We start from the raw sequence: 25,719 nt of genomic DNA, 5'->3' as shown, positions 1-25,719 counted from the left end.
AAAAAGTGGTCCTTCAGACTTGGTACAGCACAGCCTGGAGCCAGGCCACCTCAGTGGGCCCTGCAGTCCCCCGAGGCGTCACACCGCCACACTGCTCCACTGGGGGCCCTGCCCCTTCGTCTGTCTCCCAAGAGCTTGCCCCGTTCAATCCACTGCGCACGTCACTCATTTGCATGTTCCTAGTCTGGACCACTGCTGTCTCTCCCCGGGCCGGGACACTGGTCACACGCTGCACATAAGCCAACGCAGGAAGGAGGAGCGACCCACTGGTGCCACTCTGCTGCGCGGGCGAGCATTCCTGGATGGCGGAGCAGCCCTCCTTCTGAGGCCTCGGCTCACAGGTGTGACCAGTGAGCCTCAGATACCTGTCATCCAACCTCACTTCCTCTGTCACCTCAGAATTCATTTTACCAAAATGCAACCAACAAGAAACCCTCCGTCCTCAGGCGGGTCTCCCACACCCTCCAGAGGCCAGTCCTGTGAGGACACGCACGCTCGCGTCCCCCACGAGGGACTCCATGCCTGTGGCCCTTGTACAAGCGCCTCCAGGCCTGCAGGTGCGCACTGGGCCACTCCGGGAGGAGAGCTGGTGTGGTGCGTGCACACCTGGGTTTTGAATTCCACACACACACGGTGACTTACTATTTCCTGACGGGATAACTCTCACCTTTTAAAAATAAAAACACCCCCCAAAACACCAGCTTTTAAAGCTAAAATGCCATTTTGTTCATGTGAAACACTCACACAGTGAAGGACAGAAGCCCCACTGCCCACCACTGTGCCCTCCTGCGGTCGCCTGCGGCCACCATTTCACAGCACAGCATGCGCGGGCACGGCCTGGGCCACACAAAGGCAGGTTTTAAAACTGATCTAATATGTGCACAGATAATAATTTAATGAAAAATAAATAAATAAATAAATAAATAAATAAATAATAAAACTGATCTAAACGGTTACACGTGACCACACTTCACCCGGCTCGCAGAGGGCCCACGGCTTACTGAGCGCGGTGCTGGGCACAGCGATTCCAAAGCAAACCCGCACTCCACGCCCGGCCCTGTCCTCTCAGGAGCCAGCCTGTCCCGCCCCACGCCCTGGGGCGGCGGGCTGCAGGCTGAGCTCTGCGGCTGCACCTCACGTCACACGGCGGCCCGGGACCGCGACGTCAGGTCACCGTGTTCGCTCAGGCGCAGCAGCAGGCTTACACTGCAGGAAGGGCAGGCTGGTGTTGAGCTGCCAGGCGCTGTCACTGAGGGGCAGGGTGCTGTCCTGGACCGCGGGGTCCCGGCTGGGGGCGGCTGCCACACGGTCCTCTTCCAGCAAAACGGCCACCACCTTCCAAAGACAAGGAGCAGGTCAGCACCTGCCCGCGCCACTCACTGCCCTCACGGGGCTGCTCCTGCCAGGCGCCACAGAAGCAACCGGGTACAAAACCATGATCCTGCGGGCGCAGCCGGGGGAATGACCCCTCAGGAAGCTGGGGTTTCGGGCACATGCCATGGTTTACGGCAGAGATTCTGCTGAAGTGGCAGGACGAGGACCTCGGCATCCTCCCTGCACTCCGAGGACCCAGGAGGCGCAGTGAGCCAGTCACTGTGTCCCGCCACGTCCTCACCGCCTGCCCAGGCCGCCTGCCACTCCGCCCTGCGCTGCTAGCACCCCCACCTCCCCGACGCCCACCGAGGGGAGCCCTCCGCTCAGGGTGGGAGCGGACCCGCTGGAGGACCGCGGGCAGCCAGACTGAGCCCACGTGGCGGCTTTTCACACCCGGGGGCGGGGTGGGACTGTGAAGAGGAGTGGGGTCCTTTTCTTTAGAGACGCACAGAGGCTCCGGGGCCGGGCAGGCGCTGCTGGTTTCCCAGGAACCGGAGGGTCTATGGGGGCTCAGAGGAGACAGAGGCACAGCCTACAATGCGGAGGGCCACGAGCCCTCCACGCTCCATCTGCAGGCCGCTGCAGGGCCCATGGTCAATTTAAAAGCCCAGGTTCCTTGGTTTCAAATACTCGAGAGGTATATCCGCCTTGTCAGCTTCACTGTGTTCCCAGTCTGTGTGTGTTAGCTGGGGGTGGCCACGTGACGGCCACATCTCGGCACCTACCTGGCAGGCTGCCCGGAGGAAGCTGGACAGTCTCAGCGTGTCCACCTTGGGCACAGCCACTGCGTCCGACGGCTCTCTGCTCTCACTCCCTAAAGAGTCACAGAAAACCACCAGGTGGGCTCTCAGCAGCCACGCCAGAGGGCAGAGGTCACATGCCCGTTAGGAAGCTGGAAGTGGAGCTCAGAAAGCCCACGTTCACTCTGGAGCTACTGTAAACTGCACCTGATGGAGGAAGCTCAGGTGATGAGCACACGGGTGCTGCATCATAGCACTGCTCACCTGAACTCATAACCTCATGGACCTGGGTCCCCAATACATGTAATTTAGAAAACCAACAGCATCTTGTTTTACATAAAGTCTGTGAACAGAACCCTACTTACAGACAATAAGGAAAACACAGGTAGACAAAAGTAGACTGACAGCTGTAATCAAATAATCCAATCATCAATAAGTAATAATACAAGAAACTGTTTTGCATACTCACAACTATAAACCTGCCTTTGCCCACCCCTGTAGCTAACGGAATCAATTATGATGTGAGTGTCACATGTCCATGCCTGATTTCCTAGGACAGTAGTTGGCAAACTGTGGCTCGCAAGCCACATGTGGCTCTTTGGTCCCTTGAGTGTGGCTCTTCCACAAAATACCATGTGCGGGCACACACATACAGTGCGATTAAAACTTCGTGGCGCATGCACAGAACTCGGTTTTCAGCCTGGGCAAGTCTATTTTGAAGAAGTGGCGTTAGAAGTGGGGATGTGGTCGCATGTGGCTCGTGAGCCAGTTTGCCAACCACTGTCCTAGGGTGAGGCTTCCTCAGAATAAGCTGCACAGGGAAGGTGAGCTGAGCACATGGGTCACGGAGGAAAGCGTGAAGGTGGACCACTCCTATGGGACCTGCCATCTAAGTTGATGCAACAGACCCAGCATCCACACGGTTGTATAAAAGCTCTATGCCCGCTGGGTGAGCATCGACCTGTGAATCAAGAGGTCACGGTTCAATTCCTATTTGGACACATGCCCAGGTGGCGGGTTTGATAACCAGTAGGGGGGTGCAGGAGGCAGCTGAGTGATAATCGATGATGTTTCTCTCTCATCAATGTTTCTCTCTCTCTCTATCCCTCTGCCTTTCTCTGTCTCTAAAAATCAATGAAAAAGATTTTGTTTTAAAAATTAAAAACCAATCTCTATTAAGGAGAACAGATTATCCCAAGTTAAAAGCAAAGCGCTCAGAAGCCCATCATGCAGCTGCGTGTTTGGAGGTGGATTCTGCCCTGCTGACCAGCCCCAGGTGGTGCTCAGGCTGCTGGTTTGCCCCACAAAGAGGGATGGCACTTCCAGTCAGGTACGAATAACCTCCCCCTCCCCCCAAGAGAAAGACAGAAGGAGAAAGAACAAGAAATGCACTGAGCACTGCTGCTGTTCTCCCTCTAGCGGCAGAGAGGCAGTTCGAAGAGCCGGCTCTCAGGAGCCCAGAGAGCTGCTTACCGCCTGCCACAGCCGCGCCCTCCCCAGGGTGCTGGGTCCAGGCCTCCCTGGTCTCCATCTCCTCTGTCTGGACATCTCGCTCCACGTTCCCCTCATTGCACTGCACGTACGCCTGGAAAACCAAGGCTGCCATCAGCACTCCTCCTCAGCCAAGGACTCACAGATGAAAAGAAAATGCTGGTTATCAACGGCAGTTTTCTCGCTTTTGTCAAGAACAGGATCATGACATAAATAACCAGCAAGCAAAGACAGTTTGGATCTTAAATGTTTGCTGTGTTTAATAGGTTTGATTTTATAGTGTTCTTGAAAAGTCACATCAAACAATTCAGCTTTGGTGTAAAAAACTACTGAGGAGCCCACCAACATGTTTTTTAAGAACATACTGACTTTGCAAACCAAAGGCAATCTCTTATTTCAAAAAGGAACGTGCAGCCCCAGCAGTCTGGCTCAGTGGATGGAGCGACAGCCCATGGACTAAAGGGTCCTGGGTTCGAATCCAGTCAAGGGCACATATCTTGGCAGCAGGCTCAATCCTAGGTCCTGGTTGGGACACATGCAGGAGGTAACCCATTGATGTGTCTCTCTCACATCAATGTTTCTCTCTCCGCCCCTCCTCCACGCTCTGTAAACATCAGTGGGAGAGATCCTGGGTCAGGATTAGCAACAGCAAACAGGTGCACGCTGCAGTGAAGAGTTCCGTTGCTAGCAGCTCTGAGATGAGAAAAGGGGAGAGACCTTGGACCATCCACTCAAGGTTAGAATGAGTCAGCAGGACTCATCCAGCAGCTCCTGGAGGGCCAGCCCATGACCTCCTCCTATTGAGAGGCTGCACCAATGGACGCACCCAGCGCATTACCAATGGCACTAACGGGACATAAGAAAATGCAGAGGCAATCCCTGCCTTCACCTTTTGGAAGTCACACGATCACAGAATTAGTGAGCACAAGCACAGCAGCGAGTCCATGGCAGTGTGGCAAGGAGGGGGCAACTTTGGAATAAGGGAGTTCAGTGTATGTCATGAGGGAAGGCTTCACCGCAGGCCTCCAACCAGGCCACGAACATTGAGAAACACACGTGTGACAGGAGGCTGGGTTGGGGGACAGAGAAAACACATGCAGGTGAGGGCCCTGCCACAGGGAGAGGGCACACGGCAGGTGAGGGGTATGGCACAGAAGAGGGCACACAGGCAGGTGACAGGGTCAGGGCACACAGGGGAAGTGCAATGGAGCAGAAAGGATGGACGAGGGTGAAGCACGTCAGGGAGCTCAGGAATCACTGGGTGCACAGCACTGTCAGTCACACCCTCACGGGGACCCGAGCAAGGGGTCCAGGGACATTCTGCTCCCACACTGGGAGCGTGGAGCTGCCACTGCATGTGGGCCTCCGTGGAGCCCTGCACACCGTGAGGTTCGCAGGCACCAGGCAGTGCGGAGGGCCCTTCTTCCCCCTCCCGCCCTCCTCCGCACAGCACAGCCCTCCTCCAGAGCACAGCGCTGAGCTGCCCGTGTACCTGCTGCACTAACCTGCTTGGTGTTTTTCCTCCCAAAGTTTCTGATGTACATGTCATATTCATTTACTGGCGGTAGATCCAAGAAAGAGAATGTGAATGAAAAGTCCAGGTCAATGAGCCGAAGCAACTTTGTGCTGCGAGTCCTGGAAAATAAATTGGAAACAGACAAGGTAAGCTGGCAATGCCCAAGGGTATGCGGGCGCCTTGGTGAGACGGAGTCGCTGTCAGGACTCACCTGCCAGTGTCTGCCTGAGGCATTTAGCAGTCCCGCACGGACCAACGTGAGAGCATCATAAACCATGCTTCCCACTGTTAGAAGTCAGTGCCCCGAGTCTACACGGCCAGTCAGGCTGCGTCCCTAGACCTGTCAGAAGAGCAATTCTCTCCACGCCACGCCTTCATGGGCCTCGACCACACTGCCTTTCTGTGATGTCTCTGCTCTGGGGCCTGAAAGGGGGTCATGTTTGTGCCGCCCACGGTCCTTGAAGCACAGACCTGTGTCCCATGGGACTGGACTGTGCAGCCGCCGCCAAGCCAGCCGCCCTGCTGCCCTCAAGGCGCCCAAGCCCTGCCCTTGGTGTTCCTCAGCTCAGACTCCTCTCCGACTGCGGGCTGGTCTCCTTTCCTTCCCGACGCTGATGCCGGTGCCAGGCTCTCCGTCTCCCCATCCAGGAGCTCTGTCCCCCCACTGGTGCTCCACCCACAGGTACCTTCCACTCACTCAGGTCGTTACCCAAACCACCACCTTCCATCACTGTCCTCTCTAGCCACCGTCCCATCCTCCCAACTCACAGCTCCAGTCCGCCATCCGCCACATCTCCCACCACATGGCACCCCAACAGACGGACCCCCGGCTCACTTGTGTAAGCCCTCATGGACATGAGTGGTCCACAGCGCCATCTTTTCCCCTCTCCGTGTGTGTGGTAACAGCCTTTTCATTCTTGCTGCTGAGTATTTGTGTCTGGCTTTCTCTTTTCCCTTATGTCAGACTTCTTAAGGCTTATAAATTCTATGAATGTTTTTAAATAATTCCTTTTGGCTTTGTTGAACTTGACAGCTTTCAATTTTATGGGTTTCTGACGTTATCTTCTATTATTTTGTTCCTTCTCATTTCTTACTGTTCTTTGCCCTATTGAGATAGGTATGTGGACAGGGGTTGGCAGCCTTTTCCGTTTCCAATGTGTCTCAGAATAGCTTTAACTGCATCCCACAGCTTTTAAATGCTGGTTTCCATTATCGCTGTGGAAAATAGTTTCTAATTCCCATTTGACTTCTTCTTTGACCCACAGCTTTTTAGAAAATACTACTTGATTTTCAAACTTTTGAGTATTTTCTAAATTGCCTTTTTATTATTGACCTCTAGCTTAATTCTACTGTGGTCAGAACACATCTTCTGTATTTTTCCAATCCCATGTCCAGAACATACAATCTTTTTGAAAACTGTTCTCTGTATTCTTCAAAAGACCATAGATACTGCACTTGCAGGTATATTTTTAGATGTGTGTTAGATGCAGTTTAACCATGCACTCAAATCTTTGTGTCTCCACTAAATTTCCATCAGCTGCCAATGCCCACCTGTGTCCTCTGGTGCTGCCAGTGTGCTCTGTCCACTCTGTCCTCCAGCACTGGGTGCATTCAGGCTGCCTGGCAGGCTCATCTGCTGAGCTGACCCTTTCATTGTTACCAAGTGACTTTCTTGTGCTCTTCCTGCTTTCAAGTTTCCCTTGAAGTCAGTGGCATCAGCAGTGTTTAGTCAGTGTTTGCTTGGTATGTCTCCTCTATCCTTTCTCAACCTTTCTGTGTCCTGATATGTAAGGTTTGTCTCTTGAAAGTCACATATTTGACAGGTCCCATTCAACATCTTTGCATCACACCCTTGAGACGCCACAGGGACCTGACTCTTCTCCATCTTGACGAGGCTGTGGGGAACTGGTTTCCTCACACGTCATTTCACTCAAGGCGAAGAGCTACTAATGATGATGTGAGGTGAGGCCTTACTATGCTGTTGTTTTCCTCCAGTTCATTACATGTAAGGCAGGAACTTGTGGTTCCTGCCTTACATGTGACACCAGGTTTAATCACCCATCTTTCTGTTGTTGTCTCTGTTCCATGACCTACATTCCTTTGTTGCTCCTTTCCTGACTACTTTTTTTTTTTTAATATATATATATACATATTTTTAAATAGAGTTTTATTAATTTCAGAGAGGAAGGGAGAGGGAGAAAGACAAAAACATGAATGATGAGAATCATTGATTGGCTGCCTCCTGTAAGCCCCCTACTGGGGATCAAGCTAGCAACCCAGGCATGCGCCCTGACTGGGAATCAAATCATGACCTCCTAGTTCATGGTCAACATTCAAGCAACGAACCACACCAGCTGGGTTCCTGACTACTATTTGATTAGCCACATGCTTTTTTGTTTTTTTAATATAGAATTCCATTAACTCTTCTACTAGCTTCTTAGTTATACATTTTCTCATTATCTCTTTAATGGTTACCCTAGACTTTTCAACAAGCATTCCTGACCTGTTAAAGTCTACCTTAAATTAGCCGAAACCGGTTTGGCTCAGTGGATAGAGCGTCGGCCTGCGGACTGAAAGGTCACAGGTTCGATTCTGGTCAAGGGCATATACCTTGGTTGCGGGCACATCCCCAGTGGGGGGTGTGCAAGAGGCAGCTGATCGATGTCTCTCTCTCATTGATGTTTCTAACTCTCTATCCCTCTCTCTCTTCCTCTCTGTGAAAAATCAATAAAATATATTTTTTAAAAATAAAATAAAATAAAGTCTACCTTAAATTAAATACTTTTACCTCTTCCTGTGAGGACCTTGCCACAATTTTCTGTCGCCCTTCCCCTGCTCCAGTTCTTGTACTACGTCAAGGTAATTTAGTCCCATACACCTTTCAAACCCACGTGCAGTGACATGAATTCCTATTACACATGCTGATCTTTCTTTTGCCACTGTTTCCTAGTTGAACCAATGTGTTACAAGCAAGCATTTCTCTGTACTCTAATCACATAAGCAGTGTCAGTTTTTAAAACTTCACCTATTTCTATAGAAGAAACTCACCTCATTATTGTTCGAATATCCATATCTCTGACTACTCAAAGATGTAACTTATGGTGTGTATGTGCAGGGAGGGGTGACTGAGGGATAGTTAAATCTCGCAGGAGTCTCGGAGACTAGCAGATGGGACTCTCTACCAAAGGCACTCCCAGGCCAGGCACGGCTTTGGCATAAAGCCCACACCATCCAGTAGAGGGGAGCAGCAAAGACCAGGAGCGCAGCCACACTGACACCAGGACTGGCCTTAGACACCATCCCAGACCAGTGCAGGGAGCTGCTTACCAGCCATAACCTATGTGGGCGGACCACCATGCTCCGGCAGTGAGTGGCATGGTACCACAGACTCCCAAATGTCTGTACTGAGCGCACGACAGAGAGACTTCCTGCACCACACCTCCTCACCCATGTGCCTGGACCCTGCAACCCAGAATCCTGCACTGGTCTGGGGGACCCTGGACCCCACCCCCACCCCAGGACCATGCTCCCAGTCCAACCCGAAACCACCCAACACACACCCCACTCCAGGCCCAAGGAGAGTGTTGCCATTGCAACCTGGAACCACTTGGAGGGCTCAGCCCCAGGTCACAGGTCACTGCTCTCATTGCAATCTGGAGCCACTCAGCACATTTCCATCCTGGGCCATAGGACTGTGCTGCCAGTACAACCCAGTGGATTCAACCACTGGTCACAGAACCACATTGCAAGTGCACTGCCAGAAGGACCTAGGGCATCACAATGCCACAGATGCCAGGGTGGCACAGTGAATTGCATGCCAGAGGGCTCTGCACCCCCATAGGGAGTCACACAATAGAGGAACTAGTGCCCCCACAACCCAGAGCATCTGCAGCAAGCAACTGAGGAACCAGAACCATGGGAGAAGTGGTTACTGCTTATGTGATTAAGAGTGCTTGTAACACACTGGTTCAACTAGAAAACAATGGCAAACAGTGACCCAGCCTCTGGGCTAACTAGTCCCAGACCATTGGACCTTTAGGGACTTTAACCTCTTGGACCTCAATCAGAGTGCCCAGGGCCAGAAAGAGACAGCAAAAATGGGGAGATAAAGAAATAATCCCCAAAGGAAAGAAAAGAGGGACTCGTTAGAAAAGAAACTAAACAAAATGGGGGCAAGCAATATGTCAGAGAAAGAATTCAGATCAAAGATTATAAAGCTGCTCAACCATCTGGGTGAGAATTTCACCAACATGTGTAAGTATCAAAAGGAAATGAAGAACGAAATTGCTGCAATAAAGAACACAATGGAAGGTTTCAACAGCAGCCTAGAAGTAGTGGAGGACTGAATCAGAGAGTTAGAAAATAGGATAGAAAAAACACCCAATCTGAAAACCAATTGGAAAAATATTTTTTAAAGCAGGCGAGTTTAAGGGAGCTTTGGGACAACATGAAACGAAGCAACATCTACATAATAGGGTTGCCAGAAAGACAAGAAGAGGAGCAAGGAATAGAAAACCTATTTGAATAACGACAGAAAATGTCCCTGACATGGGGAAGAAAAAATCACACAAGCACACAGAGTCCCAAACAAGATACACCCAAAAACACCACACCAAGATGCACCGTGATTTACAATGGCAAATGTTAACGACAAAGAATCTTGAGAGCTACAAGAGAGAGTGTTCTCTATAAGAGATTGCCCATTAGACTTACAACTGATGTCTCAACAGAAACACAACAGGCCAGAAAGGGCATGGAATGAAGTATAAAAAATGATGCAAAACAAGGGACTGAGTCCAAGAATACTCAATACAGCAAGGCTATCATCCAAAACTGAAGGGAAAATCAGAAGCTGCATAGACAAAAAAGGTAAATGGAGCTTATTACCACTAAGCCAGCAACATAGGAAATACTAAAGAGAATGACATAAAAAGAAAAAATAGAAAGGGAAGAAGAAACACAGGAATAGAAAATAAAAATGGCAATAAACTACCTATCAATAATAAACTTAAACATAAATGGATTAAATGCTCCAATCAAAAAATTTGGGTAGCTGAATGGATAAGAAAGTATGCCCCATATATAAGTACTCACACAGACTGAAAGTGAGGGGCTGGGGAAAAAATTTAAGGTAAAAAGAAATGGAAAAAAAATTGGGGTAGCAACACTTATATCTGTCAAAAAATAGATCTCAAAGTGAAGGCCATAACAAGAGATAAGGAATGTCACATCATATTAGTAAAGGAAACAATACAACAAGAGGATATAACGCTGGTAAACATATATGCACCCAAAACAGGACCACTAAAATACATTAAAAAAAAAACTTCAGGAAAATATCAAGGGAGAGATCAACAACAATATAATCACAGTAGGGGACTTTAATCCCCCACTGACATCACTGGATAAATCTTCTAGACAAAACATCAACAAAGAAACAGTAATCCTAAATGACTCACTAGGTCAAATGGAACTTATTGTTATCTTCAGAACATTTCACCCCAAAGCCACAGAATATACATTTTTCTCAAGTGCACATGGAACATTTTCAAAGATAGACCACATATTAAGATTCAGGCTAAATCCTTCAAATTTAAGAAGACTGAAGTCATATCAAGCATCTTCTCAGATCCCAATGGCATAAAATCAGAAGTCCACTAGAATAAAACCAATAAAAAACAATGAAACGCTTGGAGGCTAAATAGCATGCTATTAAACAATGACTGGGTTACAAAAGAGATCAAAGAAGAAATAAAAAACATCCTGGACACAAATGACAATGAAAACACAACAACCCAAAATCTATAGGACACAGTGAAAGCAGTCCTAATAGAGAAGTTCATAGCACTACAGGCCTACCTCAAAAAAGAAGGAAGGAAGGAAGGAAGGAAGGAAGGAAGGAAGGAAGGAAGGAAGGAAGGAAGGAAGGAAGGGAGAGAGGGAGGGAGGGAGGGGGGAGGGGAGGAGGGAGGGAGGGAGGGAGGGAGGGGTTGTGGGAGTGGTGGAAGGAGGGAGGGAGGGAGGGAGGGAAAGAAAAATTGATAATAAATTATCTAACCCTACAGCTTAAAGAATTAGAAAGAGAACAACAAGAAAAGCCCAGAATAAGAAGAAGGAAGAAAATAATAAACATTAGAATGGAAATAAATGACAGAGACAAAAAAAAAAATTATACAAAAGGTCAATAGAACCAAGAGCTGGTTATTTGAAAGGATAAACAAGATTGATGAACCTCTCTCTGCTCACCAAGAAGCAGAGAGAGAGAACCCAAATAAACAAAATCAAAAATTACAGAAGTGAAGTAACAATCAGCCCCACAGAAATACAAAGGACTGTAAAAAAAAAAAAAAAATACTATGAACAACTCTATTTCAACAAACTGAACAACCTAGACGAAATGGACATAGTCCTAGAAAAATACAATCTTCCAAAACTTAATCAGGAAGAATCAGAAAATCTGAATAGGCTGATAACTACTGAAGAAATTGAAACAGTCATCAAAAAACTTACAGCAAACAAAAGCCCTGGTCCGGACAGCTTCACAGGAGTTTTACCAAACATTCAAAGAACTAATATCGATCCTCCTCAGATTATTCCAAAAAACCCAAGAGGAACACTTCCAACCTCTTTTTATGAAGCCAGCATTACTCTAATCCCAAAACCAGATAAAGATGCAACAAAGAAAGAAAATTACAGGCCAATGGTTCTGATGAACATAGATGATAAATCCTCAATAAAACCATTAACAAATAGCATCCAACAGTATATTAAAAAGATCATGCACCATAGCCAAGTGGAATTTATTCTGGGGATGCAAGGACGGTACAAGAGTCACAAGTCAATAAATGTGATACATCACATAAACAAACTGAAAGACAAAAATCATATGATCATATCAATAGATATAGAAAAAAACATTGGACAAAATCCAACACCCTTTCTTTCTTTTTTCAAAATATATTTTATTGATTTTTTTTTTACAGAGAGGAAGGGAGAGGAATAGAGAGTTAGAAACACTGATGAGAGAGAAACATCGATCAGCTGCCTCCTATACACTCCTAACTGGGTATATGCCCGCAACCAAGACACATGCCCTTGACATGAATCAAACCTGTGACCCTTGAGTCCGCAGGCCAATGCTCCAATCACTGAGCCAAACTGGTTAGGGCCCAAAACCCTTTCTTGATAAAAACAAAAAACAAACAAACAAAACAACTCTCAGGAAAGTGGGAATAGAAGGATCATAACTCAGCATAATAAAAGTCTTATGTGACAAACCTACAGCAAACATTATACTCAATGGGCAAAAACTAAAACCATTTCCCCTGAAAACAGGATCATGACAGAGATGTCCACTCTCACCACTTCTGTTCTGCTGAAAACTAATTCCAGCAGGGTATAATAAAATGTAAGAAATCCTCAAAAGGTTGATGGGTTTCTATATTCAGCAGGACCAAATCAAATTATGGCCTGCTGAAATAGCTGAAAGCATTTCCCCAATCCTAAAAATCTACATGTTATTACCTGCTGCAGGCCAAACAGCTGAACAGCCAAAAGCAGTTCTTCCAACCTGACAATGCCTACTGTATACCAAACCTTACCTTTAACATGAATATCTGCTTTGCTTTAGGGAAAACTGTGTTAATAAAAAGCTAGGGGTCCAGAGATTCGGAGAACTTGGTTACTGAAGCTAGGTCTCCTCTGGCTCCCCAAAATGCCTTCCAAATTTATATTTCATGTCTAGTCTCTTTATTAATTTATACATTGCCCCTTCCCCAGATTCCTGAACCCTTCTAAATGCTGAGAAACAGCCTGGTACGGTTCAACATAGTACTGGATGTTCTAGCCATAGCAATCAGACAAGAAGAAGAAATAAAAGGCAAAGAAAAAAGGAAAAGAAGTAAAACTCATTATTTGCTAATGACAAGATATTGTACATTGAAAATTCTAAAGATTCCATAAAACACTACTTGATTTAATAAATGAATTCAGCAATGTAGCAGGATACAAAATTAACACTTAGAAATCAATAGCATTTTTATACACCAAATACTGAACTTACAGAAAGAGAAACTTAAAAAAAAAAAAAATCCCATTTACCATGGTGACAAAAAAATTAAGATACCTAGAAATAAGCTTAACTATAGAGGTAAAAGACCTATACTCAGAAAACTATAGGAAAAAAGAGATAGAACACATAAACAAGTGGAAGAATATACCATGTTCATGGATTGGTAGAATCAACTTCATTAAAATGTCCATACTTTCCAAAGCTATCTATAAACTCAACACAATCTCCATGAAAATCAATGGCTTATCTCACAGACCTAGAACAAGCTCTCTAAAAATTTATAGAGAATAAAAAAAGACCCCAAATAGCTGCAGAAATCCTGGAGGGTGGAGGGAAGACAAAGTTGGAGGGATCACAATACTAGACATCAAGTTGTATTACAAAGCCACTGTTCTTAAAACAGCCTGGTACTGGTGCAAGAACAGACATATAGATCAATGGAACAGAATAGAGAACCTAGAAGTCACCCAAGTCATTATGCTCAATTAACATTTGACAAAGGAGGAAAGAGCAAATAGTGGAGTCAAGACAGTCTCTTCAATAAATAGTGCTGGAAAAATTGGACAGATACATGCAAAAAAATGAAACTTGACCACCATCTTACACCATCATAAGAAAAACTCAAAGTGGATAAAAGACTTAAATGTAAGATGAGAAACCATAAAAATCTTAGAAAAATCCATAGGCAGCAAAATTTCAGATATATCTCGTAACAATATGTTTACTGACACATATCCTAGGACAGTGGTCGGCAAACTCGTTAGTCAACAGAGCCAAATATCAACAGTTACAACGATTGAAATTTCTTTTGAGAGCCAAATATTTTAAACTTCAACTTCTTCTAACACCACTTCTTCAAAATAGACTCGCCCAGACCATACTATTTTGTGAAAGAGCCACATTCAAGGGGCCAAAGAGCCACATGTGGCTCGCGAGCCGCAATTTGCCAACCACTGTCCTAGGACAATGGAAACTAAGGAGAAAAGGAAAAAAAAATGAGACTACATCAAAATAAAAAGCTTCTGCACAGCAAAAGAAACCATCAACAAAACAAGAGAGCCCACTGCGTGGGAGAACATATTTGCCAATGTTATCATCAATAGGGGTTTAATCTCATAAATTTATAGGGAACTCATACAACTTAACAAAAGGAAGATAAACAATCCAATCTAAAATGGGCAAAGGACCTAAATGGATACTTCTTGAAAGCAGACATACAGAAGGCCAAGAGACATTTTAAAAAATGTTCAGTCACTAATTATCCAAGAGATGCAAATCAAAACGACAATGTGGTACCATCTCACACCTGTCAGAATGGCTACCATCAACAAGTCAATAAACCACAAGTGCTGGTGAGGATGTGGAGAAAAAGGAACAGCACTGCTGGTGGGAACACAGACTGGTGCAGCCACTGTGGAGAACAGGATGGAGTTTCCTCAAAAAACTGAAAATGGAACTCCCATTTTACCCAGGGATCCCACTTCTAGGAATATATCCCAAGTAACTAGAAACACCAATCAGAAAGGATATATGCACCCTGATGTTCATAACAGCATGATTTATAATACATGTACACAATAGAATATTACTTGGCTGTAAATAAGAAAGAACTCTTACCATAAGTGTTACAGTATGGGTGGACATGGAGAGCATTATGCTAAGCGAAGTGAGCCAGTTGGAGAAAGATAAAAATCAACATGATCTCACTCATTTGTGGAATATAATGAACAACATAAACTGATGAACAAAAATAGAGCCACAGACATAGAATCATGGAACAGACGGTCAAACTTCAGAGGGAAGGCAGGGGAGGGTGAGCAGGAGGTGAGGCTACGGGTGGTAAGAAATCAACTAAAGAACTCGCATGCGTGTAAGCATATCCCATGGACAAAGACAATGGAGGGAGGGTAAAGTCTGGGGCTGGGAGGCTGGGGGAGGCTGTGAGAGGACAATGTGGGGGAAGGGGGCATATGTAATACCTTTAACAAAAAAAGAATTCAAAAATATATTGAATGAGATAACATATGCAAGGAATGGAGCACAGAACCCGCTCCATTTCTATTTATAAACAATAAATGGAAAAATAAAGAAGATGTAACTATTTTCATACATTTACTGTCTGCCCAGCGTTTTCTACTGTGCCCTCACCAGCCTGGGTCCCTCTGGTGGAGGCAGGGGAGCAGTAAGAGAGTGGGCCGCTGTTCTCGGCCCCTCTGGCTGGAGTGGCTGCCAGCCCGCCCCCCGTCCCACAGAGGGGCCTCCAGTCCTGCTCTGAGGCTCAGTCTCCAGCACTGTGCGGCCACCTGCAACACCCCTCACTTCAGTGCTCCCAGGCTTTCTGTTTCCGGCCTGGGTCTCCAGCTGAACTGACCTCTGGTGGTATTTAGCTTTGCTTACTAAATTGTTAAAAATGATTTGTGCACTAGGGAGAGCAGACCCCTATCATTCTGCTAACGTATTTTCCCAATTGGTCAATCATCTTTAAATTTATCAAGTTTATGGAGTATTGCTCCTTACAGAAATTTAACATTGTGTCTGTTTTTAAATATATATATATTTTTATTGATGACAGAGAGGAAGGGAGAGGGAAAATAGGGAGAAACATTGGTGATGAGAGAAAATCAGTGATGGACTGCCTCCTGCAAGCCCCACACTGGGGATCAAGCCTACAATCCTGGCATGTGCCTTGACCCGGAATCAAACTGTGACCTCCTGCTTCATAGGTCAATGCTCAACCACTAGCCTCACGGGCCGGGCTTAATTCTCAGAAACTCCTTTCCTATCACTGAGAAACCTGCTCATGTTACCATGCGCTCTTACTCACTGCTCTCTTGCTCCATTTGGAACTGGTCTCGGACACTGGAGAGAGGTATCTATTTGGCCCACATTGCTAGTTAATGTGCCTTATGTACATCTAGTGGTATCGGTGCTCTGCAGTTTGTGTTCTTCTCCTCTGTACCTTACTTCCTTACAACACAATGACACATATATCTATAAAGTATCCCTACAATTTTCTCAACAACTTCAAAATTATTATTTATCATTAATCTATTCAAGCTTCAGCCTTTGATTTTTTAAAGTTTTCTTTTTGACCCAGAATAATTCATGTGGCATGCATGAGCGGGGTTCTGCCTCAGCCAAACTAGGGTGCCCCCGGGTAAGCCCAAGCTAGCGCGGGAGGTGCTGAGTGTCTGTACCGGCACAGCCTGCTCTCACAGGTCAGGGACGCAGAGATGCAGCACAGACTAAAGAATATACAGTCAGGGGTGAAACAAGACCTCTATTGGTAAAAGTGTACTGAAGAAAATACACTAAAACTCCGTAACACCTTCTGCCAATTCCCAGGACACCTACTTTTGCTTAAGGGCCTGAGTCCGACTCTTTAGGCGTTGTGAGGCGGTAGCAAAATCCACAAAAATTCCACAAACAGGGGCTCCGGAAGGTGAACTGTTTGCGTCTGTACAGAAAACAACAACAACAACAATTATTTTGAAACAAATTACTTCAAGCAAAAAATGTCAAGCGTAAAACTACTGGCAGCACATTTATTGTAAAAACCATATCTCATGGCTAACATACCGATAAACATCATTCCGGAGCACCGAAGAGGCCGCCCCTGCTACTTTCATGTAAAACTTTCAGGCAACAAAGCAAAACTTACTGTGTATGTGCCAACCGCACAGGGAGAGTTAGGAATATTTCAGAACCCTTATACATGCCGTCTCTGTTCCTCCCTCTTTCCCAGGGCCCTCCACAATGTATGCTCTGGTCAGGGAGCTGGGACACCAACAGACAAGCAGCTAAAACAGCGGGAGGCAAGTTAACGTTGACCCTTTTCAGGCTCAGGTCCAAGGCAGCGCCCAGACTGAAGGGCGGTAGGTGGACGCTCCGCCACTGCCCTCCACACAGGATGTCAACTATCCTGTGCCCTCCAAGGGTTTCTGTGGTTTCCTGTGCCGATTTACCGCCACGTTTGTTTGTTCAAATGTTTATTTCAATTCTCTCGTGCCTGGTGCCGTTTTACCGGCTCCCCAGGGCCAGCGGACTCGGCCACCTGCCCGCCATGGCCAGAGCAAGCTGTCCGGGCCCCTTTCCCCGTGCTGCGCCACCTCCACTTGGACAGCGCAGTGCGAGGGCGAACCGGACGTGTGCACGAGCGAGCTCTGCAGCTGTACGCACATGCAGGTGCCTGGAGCCCGCTGAGCAATGAGGAGACTGGCGATGTCTCCCAGCACAGGGTTAGACTGGAATAACCACTGACACCCTGACGCGGCTGGCAAACAGCCACGTGTCAGCACTCGGGAAATACACCCTCACCAACCAACTACACAGTCACCTCTCAGAGGTTAGAAATGCTCTCAAATACCTCGGCCTAACCTCGTGCCCCAGAAAACAACTTCCTATTGCCCTGAAAAGGGAGAGGTGTGCATTTTATGAGCAACCGGGACAGTCAGCACAGGGGCAGCAGGGCGGTGCACAGAAACAGCATGAGGACGGCTGGGCTGGGCAGCAGGACACAGGCATGAGCCCTCTCTCAGGCGGGCGGCTGTTTGCATGGCAGTCGCTGTGAAGACATGCTGACAGTGCTGGGAGCACCTCACATGTATTAGCTTATTGTAGGGGTGTCGAACTCAATCAGAGAAGGGGCCAAAATCTAAAATCCAGTCTAAATCGAGGGCCAAATGGTTTACTGAACAGTCATAAACTGTCATTGTGATGGAAACGCAGCGGAGTGCAGTGATGACAGCGCGGTGCGGGCCACATTGCAAGGCCTGGCGGGACGGATTTGGCCCGCGGGCCTTGTGTTTGACACATGTGGCTTATTGGATTAACCCACTCCACGTGAGGAAGGCCTGCCCTTATTTTACAGGAAGGACACGGAGGCACAGAGAGGGTAAGGTCCTGCTAGGATCACACAGCTAGTGACAGAGCCAGTGCCATGGAGGCCACTCCACAGCCCCTTCACAAGGAGGACGACCTCTGCTGGGCCAGGTTCAATGGGTCCTGGAGGGCAGCGCCACCTGTCTGGGTAGCAGTGTAATCAGAGTGAATAATTCTTACAAATGAAAAACACAACAAAAATTATGTCTTAATGGGGGTTCTAAATTCTTGTAAATTGAGCTATTAAAGGCCATAGTTACTGGAACAATGAAGGGCATGAATAATTTTTTAAGACAGTAATTCAAATTTCTGCTGAGAAAACCAGAAATTTCAGAACAGACGAAACCGGTTTGGCTCAGTGGTAGAGTGTCGGTCTGCGGACTGAAAGGTCCTAGATTCAATTTCGGTCAAGGGCATGTACATTGGTTGCGGGCACAACCCCGGTAGGGGGTGCGCAAGAGGCAGCTGATTGATGTTTCTCTCTCATCGACGTTTCTAGCTCTCTCTCTCCCTTCCTCTCTGTAAAAAATTCAATAAAATATACTTTAAAAAAAATTTTTCAGAATAAAATCTTACAGAATCTCAGCACCACCACCACAGGCACCAACCCCACACCTCGCTCCGCAGCAGCGTCACCACTGCCCAGGATGTACTTAGCTGCCCGCTGGAAGAATGTCCCCTAATCCTCCGCAGCAGGCACCGTTATAAGGGCAGTAACATATGCCCAGCCTTCACTGGATATTGCTCCACATCAACTACCAGGCATAATGAATTTACCTATCGCTTATGATTGTTTACTGGGTAATTTAAAGTAACATATCATCCAACAGTAGTTTTAATTTTGTCCTAGTTGACATATTGTATTAATTTTAGTGTGAATTTATCAAGATGTCATAGTTTTTCCCTATCACTTAAAAATACTCCTGTTCTTACAAGTATCATTATTATAAGAAGATGCCAAAAATTTCTGAGCAAAACACATTCTAATGTCATAAAGAAGACCCTGAAACACACTCAGCGGCCACATCTGAACCGGCTCACCACGCCCACTCCGCAACGCTCCTGAGCCTCCGGGTGGACACGCGAGACGGGTGGGCAGACTGAGGGCACTGAGGGCACAGGGAGGACGACAGGGTGAGACCCCGTGAACACCTCTGCACTGGCCGTGCACAGCACCCTCCGCCCCCCCAGCCACCCGCCCCCGCGCAGACACTCCAGCACCCTGGCTGGCACATGGTCTCCGAGTGCCGCCTGCCAGAGTCACGGGGACTAGCCTAGCTCCGGGGAGCGGACGGCAGCCCTCCACGCACCGGCCCCTGGCTCCCTCTCACGCTCCGATCGGCCTTGCTTCTGAAACAGCTTCGACGACAGCTCGCCAACCCGCTCATTTTCTGCGTTGATGGCGTTCTGAATTTCTTGTATCTCCTTTTTTCTGCCTGGAGGAAGTTCTTCTATTTTCTCACTTGGTTCTGGCTCATTCGTGCTATCATCATCACAAACCTCAAAGTCATCTTCATAGTCCTACAAACAATAATGTTTTTTAAAACTTTAAGACAAGTTGACTTTAAAGAACACAAAGCAAAACACGCAGTTTATAATTTAAAAATAGACAATCGACGTCAGCCTCCTGGGGATCAAGAAGACCCCTTTGTTTGTATCTCCCTTATATCTACCGTCAGACATCTGTCATCCAGCCCAGGCTCCTCACTAGCTCACAAACACGCTGCCAGACCCGCCATCAGCACATCTGTGGGGGAAGGGGGGTGGCGGGGGGGCACGGGACACACGTAGGGCAGGCGGGACAAGGAAGGGCAGGGATGGTGTCTGCAGATGCCGCTCAGTGGCCACTGTGGCCCCAGGTGACACAATAATAGGGGAGGTCGAGGTGCAAGTCCACACTAGACCCAGCAAAGGGGGAGAGGGCAGAAGCAGCTCTGCTGCCTAAGAGTCCACTCCCTCCCTCCAACCTCCAACAGCAGCAGAGACGCACTGTGGCCTCCTGGCTACAATTTCTTGTGGCCACAGCAACAGGGGGCAGTGCTGTGGGCCAGCAAACCCAGCTACCGCCACCCACCGCGTCCCCCCCACAGTAGTGGTGCCCCAAGACCTAGCTAGCACCCCCAGACCCTAGCCATCAGGTGCTACATGCACAGGTGAGACAGCCTGCACTACAGCGCCACCTGCTTGAGGACGGAAGAACGTCCTCTCGGCACCAGCATGCTGTCAGGCTCAAACCTACCAGAACAAGAGAAGAACTCCGACTTCAACTGCACCCACCAAGGAACAACCCATCGAGCACCATGAGCAGACCAGGTAATAGGGTCACAGAGAGATCATGACAATTCCAGAACCCAAGTCAGAGCCATGGAATGCCGGACTCAGATGACAGAGAATTCAAGACTGCGGTCATGAACTCAATGAGATACAAGAAAACCTCAGAAAGGAAATTCAATAAGCTCAGGGAAAAAAATTAATGAGCAAAAAAGGAGCACTTTACCCAAAAGACCAAAACTACAAAGAGAACCAAACCAATTCTGGATCTGAAGAACTCAATAAATGGGATAAAGAATGCATTAGAGCCGAAATTGGTTTGGCTCAGTGGAAGAGCGTCAGTCTGGAGACTGAGAGGTCCTGGGTTCAATTCCAGTCAAGGGCATGTATCTTGGTTGCGGGCACATCCCCAGTAGGGGGTGTGCAAGAGGCAGCTGATCAATGTTTCTCTCTCATCGATGTTTCTAGCTTTCTATCTCTCTCCCTTCCTCTATGTAAAAAAGTCAATAAAATATATTTAATAAATAATTAAAGAAAGAATGCATTAGAGAGACTGGAAATATTAGGGCTAGTAATAATTAATGTCGTTTTCTAATACTTTTTTAAATCTAATTTATTTAAACAATACAACAAAATTTAATCAACAATATAGTTGTTGTTGTTTTCTACTACTTGTGCCCAACGCTCAGGAAGCATTTTAATCCCTCTGTTGTAAAATTCTTGTGATTTTGATGCAAAAAATTCGGTCAATGCATTTTTGAGGCATTCTTCATTATTAAATTTTTTTCCAAGAAGAAAGTTTTGCAAAGAATGAAACAAATGGTAATCGGAAGGGGCAATATCAGGAGAATATGCAGGTTGAGGGAGAACTTCCCATTCCAACTGGCGCAGTTTTTCAGCAGTGATTCTTGCAGTATGCGGTCGTGCGTTATCGTGGTGAAGAATTACGCCCTTCCGATTAATCAGCTCGGGTTCTTTTTCTCTTAAAGCTTGGGCTAACCTTTCCAATTGGGCACTATACTCTGCACTTGTAATGGTTTGGTTAGATGGTAAAAGTTCATAATGAAGAATCCTTTAAAATTCCACCAAACACACATCACTTTTTTTGCATGCAAGTCAGGTTTTGGCGTGGGCTGCGGAGCCTCATTTTTGTCCAACCATTGAGGCCGCCTTTTCAAATTAACATACAGCACCCACTCTTCATCTCCGGTAACAATTTGCTCTAAAAACGGCAAACGGTTTTGACAAGAGGAGCGAACTGCAAATTGTGACTCTTTGATTATGGTTGTTGTCGGTCAACTCATGAGGAACCCATTTTCCAAACTTTTGGACTTTGCCAAGTGCACGCAATTGATTGGAAATTGTTTTTTGTGAACAATTTAAAGTTGTCGCAAGCTCTTGTTGGGTACTTTGAGGATTTTGCACCAAAAGAGCTTGAAGAGCTTCGTGATCAAAATTGGACACACGGCCTCGACCACTCTTGTCATCTAACGAAAAATTTCCCTCGCGAAATTTCTCAAACCAACGCTGGCATTTTCTGGCGCTAACTGCATCTTGACCAAGAGCACTACAGATGTTTTTTGCAGCCTCACTTGCTTTTCTTCCTAATTGGAACTCATAAAGCATGCAGTGCCGAATATGCTCTTCATCCGCCATCTTCTTAGCCCTAGTTTTGCAACAAAAACCAAACCAAACATCAACTTTTTCAAGCAAAACTTGTTAATTGCACTTCACACGTTCTGTAGATACCACGTGTTTGAAGGTTATGTCAATACAAGTCAACGCCAAGCAAGATTTTAAACGGATGTTAAAACGACATTAATTATTACTAGGCCCGATAGAGCAGAACATAGGGAAAGGAGAATTTGTGAGCTCCAAGACAGAAACCTAGAAAAGATTCAGGTGGGAGAAGAGATGTGGGGATGTGTTGAAGAAAAAGAGAGAGAAAAACAAAGAAGCGATGCGAGCACTCTGTCATCAAAGGGCAGCTCGAGGGGAGGAGCTTCCCCGGGGACAGGGAGGGGACCACGGGGACTGCTGAAACCCAGGGAGGAAAAGCCATTCCAGTTCCAGAAGCTACAGAGCATCTAAGCATCTCAGCGCAAAAAGCCTTCTCCAAACACTCTGTGTTAAAACTGCCAAAGTTAATGATAAGGAATTCTCAAGGCAGCCAGGGAACAAAGAGACAGAGAAAACTCCATTCAATCATCTTCGTCTTTCTCAGGCTAGAAGAGAGTGAAACTATATACTCAAAATATGGAAAGAGAGAAACCACCAGCCCAGGAAAATAAATCCATGAAGTCATCCTTTCGGCTGATGGAAAAACAAAAACTTCCTCAGACCACCGAGCGCTGAGGGCACTCACCACCTCAGACCACACCACAAGGAACGCTTACGGGGCTCCTCCACCTGAAGCAAAAAGACAGCAGCAGCAACACTGTGAGGGGCCCTGCAGTGTGGCTCAGTGGGTGGAGTGTCTGCGGGCTGGGGGGTCACGGTTCGATTCCAGTTGAAGGCGCATGCCCAGGTTGCGGGCTCAGTCTCAGGTGGGGGGTGTGCAGGTGGCCGGTCAGTGATTCTCATTATTGATGTTTCTCTCTCTCTCCCTCTCCCTTCCTCTCTGAAATCAATAAAAATGCTTTTTAAAAAACTGTGAGAGAGGGCGACAGACAGACAGAGGCAGGAAACTGCACCTCTATTTCAGAACAGGGCACTAAACAATTATAGCAAAGATAAAGAAAAACAGCAAGACAAGTACTTAGAGCTGCTGCAATTTGTTAAGGATGCACCATAAAACATCAGCATAGAAAGGAGGAGAGAGGGACTGGATTGTGTAAGGGGATGGAGATGCTAAGCAGAAGAAAATGGACTACATCTCCGTCTACAAGGTATTTTATACAAACCTCATGGTAACCGCAAAACAAAACCCAGAGCTGGGGCCAAAACATTAGGAAAGAGGGAATGAAGAAAAATGTCACAGAAAGCCACCGGACTGAACAGCAGACAGAAAGGAAAGGGAAAGAAAGGATGGAGACACAGAGCGGCCAGAACATACAGGGGAAAGGGCTGCAGGAAGTCCTCCAGTGCCAGTGTCACCCCAAGCATGCGTGGCTGAGCTCGTGGACTAAAACACAAGACCCACCAACACACTGCCTTTCAAAGACCATCACAGCGGCAGCCGCAAACCGGCTAAAGCGAGGGAGGGGGCACTCCCAGCAAACAGTGTCTGGAGAAAAGCGGGCCAAGCCACACACCAAGCAGACAAAATGAATTTCAAGACAGAAAAGATAACAAGATAAAAAGACAGACATTTTATATTGATAAAGGGGCAATCCATCAAGAAGACATAGCATTTACTAATATATATACATCAAAGATACTCTCAAATGATACTTCCAATAAAGATTACTATCCAAAATATAGAAAGAACTCAACAACAACAACAAAATCTGCTTTTCCAAGAAAAACACACAGATGGCCACAGCCATATGAAAAGATGCTCAATGTCACTAGTCATTAGAGAAATTCAAATCAAACCACGAGAAAACCACCTCATCTCTGTCAGAATGGTTCTATCAATAAGACACCAATAACAGGTGCTGGTGAGGATGTGGAGAAGGGAACCCTGGGCACTGACGGTAGGAATGCAAATTGGTGCAGCCACTGTGAAAACTGTGTGGAATAGAGAGACCATATGAGCCAGCAATCCTACTTTGGTTATTTTAAAATATGAAAACACATTCATAGATATATGCACCCCTACATTTGTTGAAGCATTATTCATAACAGACAGGACATGGAGACCACCTGTCCATCGATGGATGGTTGGGGAAAGAAGACGTGGTGCATGTACACAATAGAATACGACTCAAACATAAGCAAAGATGAAATACTGCCATTTGTGACAGCATGTGTGGCTCTGGAATATATCATGCTAAGTGAAATAAGCCAGACAAAATGGACAAAAACCATGTGATTTCAGTCCTATGTGGAATATAAAACAAAAAAGTAACAAACTAACAAAACAAACCCCCAGGCTTAGACTATAAGGACATGTGTATTATATATGCTCTACACACACACACACACACACACACACGCATACATACCTATATACATGCATATTCATATATATGATTGGATGCAGTGTACTTAACAATGAATTAAATTATGTCATTTAATTACAATACATCATATTGGCAAGCACTGGTAGACATATAACAAACTTTTTATAGATAACAGACCTAAATCAAACAGATATGGAATCTTAAGTGTAGTAAAGAGAGAAAAAAAGCTATAAGTTACTATACTTACACTGATTTTAAGGACAAATTATTTTAAGCCAAGAAAATTTTTAATGTTTATACATACTTCAAAATCATCTTCAAAATTGGCCATGTAGTCAACATTTTCTAAGTCAATGTCTTCCTTTTCAATTTCCTAGAGGTAAAAATCACACACATAACAAAAAAAAGTCAATCATAAATTTGATTCTTGCAAATAGGTGGGAAACCACGTCGTCTGAGATTCACTTGAAATCGCTAACTTAAAAATGTATTTATAGCCGAAACCGGTTTGGCTCAGTGGATAGAGCGTCGGCTTGGGGACTGAAGGGTCCCGGGTTCGATTCCGGTCAAGGGCATGTACCTTGGTTGCGGGCACATCTCCAGTGGGGGGTGTGCAAGAGGCAGCTGATCGATGACTCTCTCTTGTCGATGTTTCTTTTTTCTTTTCTTTTTTTAATATATTTTATTGATTTTGTACAGAGAGGAATGGAGAGAGATAGAGAGTTAGAAACATCGATGAGAGAGAGTCATCGATCAGCTGCCTCTTGCACATCCCCCACTGGGGATATGCCCGCAGCCAAGGCACATGCCCTTGACCGGAATCGAACCCGGGACCCTTCAGTCCCCAAGCCGACGCTCTATCCATTGAGCCAAACCGGTCTCGGCTCTCGTCGATGTTTCTAACTCACTATCTCTCTCCCTTCCTCTCTGTACAAAATCAATAAAATATATTTAAAAAAATGTATTTATAAAACTAACGACCTATCCCAAAACTCTTTAAGAATTTGCTAACTAATTAACTAGTATGACTAAAAAGAGAAAGCAGTTAATAAACATATCCTTTTTTGAGAAACTTCTGTAATTCTGATGGCTAAAGAAAAAAAGTTTTATGTAAATAAATTCCAAACTTTAACACTTCCTCTCCCTAGTTTATGTCCTATCATGAACACATCCCTACATTTGCAGGCAGTGCATGCGCGTGCACACATTCACACACACTCGCGCACACACTCGCACACACTCGCACATACATGTGCACACGCGCAGTCGCGCACACACTCGGCAGCCCATGTGAACTGCCGCGTGCTC

At 46.2% G+C, this 25,719-nt stretch overlaps 1 protein-coding gene across 4 annotated transcripts in view; it reads right to left on the bottom strand.

Moving 5' to 3' along the window:
- Positions 1-25,719, bottom strand: part of DYNC2I1 (dynein 2 intermediate chain 1) — a 59,745-nt gene that overhangs the window by 14,648 nt on the left and 19,378 nt on the right. For all 4 annotated transcript variants that reach the window (XR_006740957.1, XM_045578266.1, XM_036428877.2 and 1 more), the window contains 7 exons: positions 24,716-24,784; positions 19,384-19,594; positions 16,547-16,649; positions 5,111-5,240; positions 3,588-3,699; positions 2,100-2,188; positions 1,206-1,335 (listed from right to left, as the gene is read on the bottom strand). Coding sequence is in view for 3 of the 4 variants with exons in the window: in XM_045578266.1 (XP_045434222.1) it covers positions 1,206-1,335; positions 2,100-2,188; positions 3,588-3,699; positions 5,111-5,240; positions 16,547-16,649; positions 19,384-19,594; positions 24,716-24,784 (844 nt within the window). In the remaining variant the exon portion in view is untranslated. The remainder of the gene's footprint in view (positions 1-1,205; positions 1,336-2,099; positions 2,189-3,587; positions 3,700-5,110; positions 5,241-16,546; positions 16,650-19,383; positions 19,595-24,715; positions 24,785-25,719) is intronic.

This window comes from Pipistrellus kuhlii, unplaced genomic scaffold, assembly GCF_014108245.1.
Source record: "Pipistrellus kuhlii isolate mPipKuh1 unplaced genomic scaffold, mPipKuh1.p scaffold_m20_p_94, whole genome shotgun sequence".
NCBI lineage: Eukaryota > Metazoa > Chordata > Mammalia > Chiroptera > Vespertilionidae > Pipistrellus > Pipistrellus kuhlii.
This window is presented reverse-complemented; position numbering and strand designations above follow the sequence as displayed.